Below are 6,060 nucleotides of genomic sequence, written 5' to 3' on the forward strand. Positions count from 1 at the left end.
TGATGGACAACAACACAGAACAAGGCGAGCATATTCACATGACTCCCAAAAGCCAAGAACCATTCCATATTTTCATTTGAGCAAATACAAATACGGATTCTTTCAGACAAAGAAAAAAAATTAAAAAACTTGAGAGTAAAGTCCGTAACATAGAAGAAATTATATATAAAAAGGCGAATAAATTTAAGGCAGGCATCACATGCAGTTGACTTTCCAGGAAGATAAAACAATGGAAATGGAGACGATGAAAAAAATGGGAAAAAGAAAAAGAGAAAGGATGTAAAGATTTCCCACTAATGCGTGCAGTTGTGCTGCACACCACAGTTACAATGAGTTTTACAGCAACTTGCTACATTGAAACCATTTCCTATCCTAGAGAGAAGAAAGAAAAAAAAGATCATCACCGGGCTACACTCTGTCCCTCCTTTTTGCCATGGTGATCTTCTTCTATTCACACGCCAACTTGGTGTCAAAGCTGCTCAAGCAAATTGCAAACGCCTGAAATGCAGAGAGAGGATAGCGGTAGTCCATGGTGAACATGTCCTTCCCGACCTTGCCAAACTGCAGGATGATCTTGTCATGCTCTGATTGGGTTGGTTGGGATGGCGTTGGAGCACCTGCAGCAGGTTGTGTGGCTGCAATCAGCTGGAAGTTCTTTACAGAGGCAACTGTTACCCGCCCGCGGAAGTTCAAGCACCAACACTGCAACTGCTCGTGCCACCTCGGAGCCTTGTTTCGGAGAACCAATGGCCTCTCCTTGCCTCCATCATCATCACGGGGCCCGGCAATGTCTGAGAACCGGGAGCTGCTGAACTCAGTCGAATGGTCAATCGATTTTGAGAAGGAAATACTCCCAAATGAGTCCTCCAGGGATCGAGGAAGCAACTCAGGCTGACCAGGGACAGACCCACCAGCATCAAGGGCTGAGGCAGGGATAGAGTGCATAACGCAATGCATCCTACGAGGGCCCCGTGTGCCCAGCACATTCAGCTCGTATGTAACCTGGGCAATGTTGTAACTGCCGGTTGGCACTTTGGGTGACACTTTCTTTGAGTAGAATCTACGACTCCGACCCGGTGGGGAGACATGGGCACCATTGTAGGGTGGCTGGGTGTCATAAATTATAAATTTTGTACCGAGGAAATTCGACCTGAAAACAACAAACAGAATTGGACGTGATCTTGGATGCCAAAACAATTGGAATGAATGCATCATTCATACAAAAAAGGGGGAAAAGGAATATATACACATAAAAATGGTGGAGACTACTATGCTGTCTTCCATCCATAATGCATAAAAAGGGGAAAAAGAAAAATGAATCCATCATTCATCAGATGGCCATAGAGCTCAACCCATGGGTAAAACATATATCTGTTGATTCTGATCCTTCCCTTTTTCCAATCTTAAGCTAAGAATCTTTTTTTTTTTTATTTTCATTTTGGTTATCAACAAAAAATTTGTTAACATAATCACGAGGATATTTCTTAACAACACCGCAATAGGAAATAATTATTAGGTTATGGGTTGTATAATTTATTTCATTACCTCAGCTTTCCAATGTAGGTGCTGCTCGATCTTGATATGTTATCAGCATCCATGGAAATCACGTATTCTGTGCAGGTAGTCCGCCTGTTCCTTTTGGCAGAGAGAAGGAATTTCCCATTTTCAACAAGCAAAGCTGCAAAATGAAAGCATAAACAGAGAATTAAGCATATACTAACACCAAAAATGGCAAAAGAAGTAATAGGAAATGTTTTAATAGCAGCAAACTAGTCCCCACGGGGAACAAAAAAGTCTCACCCAGAATTTTTGTCAAGAAATGACAAACTCCAGTGCTTTTTGTTCAAAGTATTTCAACTAGTGGAGCGGTTTCATTTCTATGATGAGATGGCATCAAAAGAAAATCCACATATGCATTTCGGCAAGACAGAAGACAGTTTGGATCATTTTTCGTTCTTTTTTTGGTTGGGAGTTCATATTTTCTTTTTCCCTACTCAAATAAGAAATGCTTCAAGGAAAATACGCATGTTGATGGAAGGATATTTCTGTTTTGCACTAATTCCCTATTTCCATTTATTCCCACTCAAGTGCCCTCTCCTTTCCCCACCATGGATCAGAAACCTTCTTCTCCAGTTTTTTCCTTCATTTAGTCCAGTTTTCTCCTTTATTCTCAATGATAAGAAAAGGGGAAAGAATTCCTTGGAGGCAACCAAGCAATCACTGAAAGTTACTAGATCCAGCAGATAAACTCCATGGTGGGATCTTAGCAGTTAGTAACTTGGTATTATTGATCCTATTTATTGCTAAGCAAAACTTTATTACTTTATCATGGTAACCGCATTCACACAACTCCATTGCTATTTAATGGAAATTCACAAAAGGAGAAATAATTGCACGTTACTCATTGTGTGATGTATAATGATGACTCCACATCTAAAACATAGAAAGGAGGGCAAAACTTGCAGCTCTCAAGTACATGTCCGACTCTCAAGTAAAATTTATAGAAATGAAGCACACGGAAAAAGCAGGAGCTTAACAAACGCAGTTGTAACAACGTTCAATGGATCAGCATTAATATGCTCAAGTTTTTTATCAGTAAAATTTCCCATGTTTTTAACCAAGTTTATAATAAAATAAGAATATAATTTTAAATGAATAAATGAAATTCCATGCCTTCTACTATCCTATACAAAACATCTCAATGTATCAGGATGTGATGATATCCAACAAATAATCATAAGAGAAAATTAAGTCACAGAAAAGACTTCAGAGATTTCAGTCATTTCACAAACTAGCAACTTATTGGCAGGTAGAAATTACCTGGGCTAAGGCACAGGAAAAGGTGGTAGGTTAAACTAGACTTATCCCGCTTAATGAAGCATTGAATAGTTCCATCGCGAGGCCCAGGCTGAAATATCAAAGGAAGTAGGATTAGCAAAGCTATAGAAACTACTGGTCAAATAATAGTAATAAATAAGGGTAAACACTACACACTATTAGAAAATCATCCCTTTCTACTTTAAATAACATCTGCAAATATGATGGCAAAGCAGCCAGATCAATGGAATGTTGGAAGTTAAATCTTCACTAGAAAAATTTCATCTGAACCTTGCATTACAAATAGCAGAAAAGAAAGAATAACAAGAACAAACCTGTTTTAAGGAGACTGGAAAGGTAAGCTTCCCACTGAACTCTGGACTCTTGACAATTTCTTTACACATTTCCCTCCATGACCTGCAAACAGCTGCACAAGCAACAACATGCTTGCGAGAAGGCCATGTACTTTCACTTGCCTCCAACCTCTTAATCACATCTCGAAGTAGCTCAGGGGGGAGACTAGCCCAGCAGCTATTCTGAACCACAGGTTCATCATGCAACTCATAGACTGAACTTTGAGACTTGCCCCTATGGTGACCTGTAAGCCTGACATCGAAGCTTCTCCTGGATAAACTCCCAATGCTATCCCTCACGTCACGAACTATGCTACGGAATGACATTTAACCCCCCGAAACTAACAAACGGGTCACACCACCAGGATAATTCTAACTCCAAGAAATTGCATATATTTTCTTCAACTCAGAATCAATGGTGATCACCGACCCTATGGATATGGAAACATTAACTGCAAATGAAGCAGAGATTATTCAAAATTCTTGCTACAAATCTTAAGAACCAAGGAAAAAAAAAGCTAGACGAAGCGAGGGAAATATATATAAATATAAAAAGACAAAAGCCAAAAAAAAATAACAGACAAAGAAAAAGTGATAGCCCAGTAAAGGAAGCCTCACATGGACACCAAAGAGGCCTAAAATACCAAGCTTTTGCTAGATATAACTTTTTCAAGTTTTTAAATATTCTTTGACAATCCCAGTTGCTCTTCAATTGCAAAACCAATCTAATTCTTATACCTCTTAAGATCGAACTAGTTCAAATGGAAAAGGCAGATAAGAACCCAAAAAGCAACTCCACTGAACAAATAGCCCCGTAAGATAAGAATCCCCAAAAAGGGAAGAGACCCAGAACACAAATGTTGTCAAGAGAGGGAAGAGACCCAGAACAAGACACAAAAAAGAAAACTATCAAACAAAAACATATAGTGATTCTTCTCTGCAATTTTAACACACCCAGATCTCAAATGCCATGGAAACCCAGACAGCATAAAAAAAAAAAATTGAGAAAGTGCAAAGAAAATCATGGAATAATGAAACCTCACAAAGAAACACTAACGTGCATAATGATCTACTACAGTATCAGATCATCAGCCGTTGGTTATTTCGGGTTTACTATGTTTTCTCTAAGGTGTTGCTTGACTGTGGGCTAAGATTGACTGGTTCTCATCAATTCCAATAGCCCATCTCACCTGCGTATGCTATCACACCGCAAGTTGGAAAACCAACTTTGCGTGAGCCTGCAAAATCGGGCAAGAAGGCTAACCTGTTATCAGACCGCAGCGAGTTACAAGGCTAACAGTGTGCCAACAACAAACGCCACGTTCACCACAACCGATATAAGCTTGCTCAAAGCTTCACGCTCATACGCCGGCGCCTCCGGAGACGTGAGCGAGAGATCCAGAAAGCTCAATAATCTCCAGAAGCTCTGCAAGAAACCCAAACTGAAGCTCAGAATCAAAGTTCAGGAAAAAGAAAAATAAACAAAAAAGGATATAAAATATTTCTAGGCAATTTTCTGAGAAAACCGAACAATAAGGTAAGAAAAATCCAGTTTTACTTCAGTGATTAAACGGGAATGGCGGAAAAATCGAAGAACTAAGCGGAGAAAAGTAAATTTATCCTTTGTAGTTAATAAACAATGGATGAATCAAAAGAATCGAAGAAACACCGCGTTTTTTCTCCGCATTTTTAAAGACACCAAAGCGATTCTGAGCTCAAGAACAAGAGAAATGAGGACGATTGGACGAACTTTAAAAACATGTCAGTAGCAACGACGGAACATGATAATCCGAGCTCGCAATCACATGAAACCTCAAGCGCGAACCGAAAATCCGAGCTTCCCTTCCTACCAGCTCCTTGCACAGAAACAATTTTCAAAAACGACCCCAAATGCCCATAATTTTTTAAAAAGCACGATGGGTTTTATAAAAAAATCCCTATTAATCCACACCTCAAAAAAGGAAAAGAGAAAATCAAAAGTAGAACACCCGAAACCAGAGATCTCTACCTGAAAACCAACAAAAAACCAAGCAAAATATCCGCAAAAAACGCCCGTAAAAGCAGAGATCTTTACACCAGAGCCCAGATCATATAAAAGAAAATCAGAAGCAGCTAAGCCTAAGCTTCCCTCCTAGTTCTCTCTCTCTCTGCCCAAACAAATCAGATCCTTCGCTTTAGAACACGGTTTCTCATTTCCTCTCTCTCTAAGCACTCTCACTTTCCTCACCTTCTGCGACCCTCGGACCTCAAACCTGATTAAATTCACCTCACAAAGACACGAACAACAGAAAGAAAGACTACCTATATGTATTTTATTAATTAACTTAATTAAGTACTGATTTAGACCAAAAACTCGGCTCTAAACTTCTAAAGCAATGATACTTCACACCCAGACTCTGTCCCCCTTTGACTTTCCGTTCCGTTACGTTACTGACTGACTGAGTAAAGTTGCAGGGAGACCCAGCGCATTTTAGCCCTCACCAGTCACCCGTTGCCACGGCCACTCTCCTCGTTTGGCCTAGTGGCCTGGAAGGGCTCCGCTTGAATCTTGACTTTGACGCACCACGCGGCGTTTAGCCAGAACCTTCTCGGAAACCATCCAGCCGTGCATTGCGTGATAAGATACACCGTATCTGGACCCATCAGAATTTTTATTAGAACCGGATTATTCAGATCTAACGGATGTAAATTTTACTAAATTAGAAAATAAAGAGATAGCTCATGACATATGCGAGAAGAGAAAATTTGTGAGCAGAGTACGCTCTCATCATGAATTCCTTGCCTGATAAATGTAAAATGACAGGAGTGGCCCTGAGTAAGCGCAATTTTCGCTATCATGTCCTTTGACCCATCGTGAGTTCATGTGAAAATGATACTTACTTGTTTAATA

At 39.9% G+C, this 6,060-nt stretch overlaps 1 protein-coding gene across 4 annotated transcripts; it reads right to left on the bottom strand.

The window, feature by feature from the left end:
* Positions 1–254: 254 nt before the first annotated feature.
* On the bottom strand, positions 255–5,691 carry LOC104599904 (tubby-like F-box protein 8). 4 transcript variants are annotated; one of them, XM_010262649.3, is made up of 7 exons: positions 5,179–5,401; positions 4,921–5,023; positions 4,435–4,596; positions 3,153–3,622; positions 2,821–2,908; positions 1,546–1,678; positions 255–1,150 (listed from the first exon to the last, which is right to left on the bottom strand). In XM_010262649.3, exons 4-7 carry the CDS (start codon positions 3,495–3,497, stop codon positions 448–450), a joined length of 1,269 nt encoding a protein of 422 aa, XP_010260951.1. In that variant the 5' UTR covers positions 3,498–3,622; positions 4,435–4,596; positions 4,921–5,023; positions 5,179–5,401; the 3' UTR covers positions 255–447. The 4 variants fall into 4 exon arrangements, with proteins under 4 accessions (XP_010260951.1, XP_088745245.1, XP_010260950.1 ...); XM_088889119.1 differs by having other exon boundaries at positions 4,921–5,016; positions 5,179–5,399; XM_010262648.3 differs by lacking the exon at positions 4,921–5,023 and having other exon boundaries at positions 5,179–5,691.
* Between the last annotated feature and the right edge of the window lie 369 nt (positions 5,692–6,060).

The sequence above is a fragment of the Nelumbo nucifera genome, chromosome 5 (assembly GCF_055504915.1).
Source record: "Nelumbo nucifera cultivar China Antique chromosome 5, China Antique-T2T, whole genome shotgun sequence".
NCBI lineage: Eukaryota > Viridiplantae > Streptophyta > Magnoliopsida > Proteales > Nelumbonaceae > Nelumbo > Nelumbo nucifera.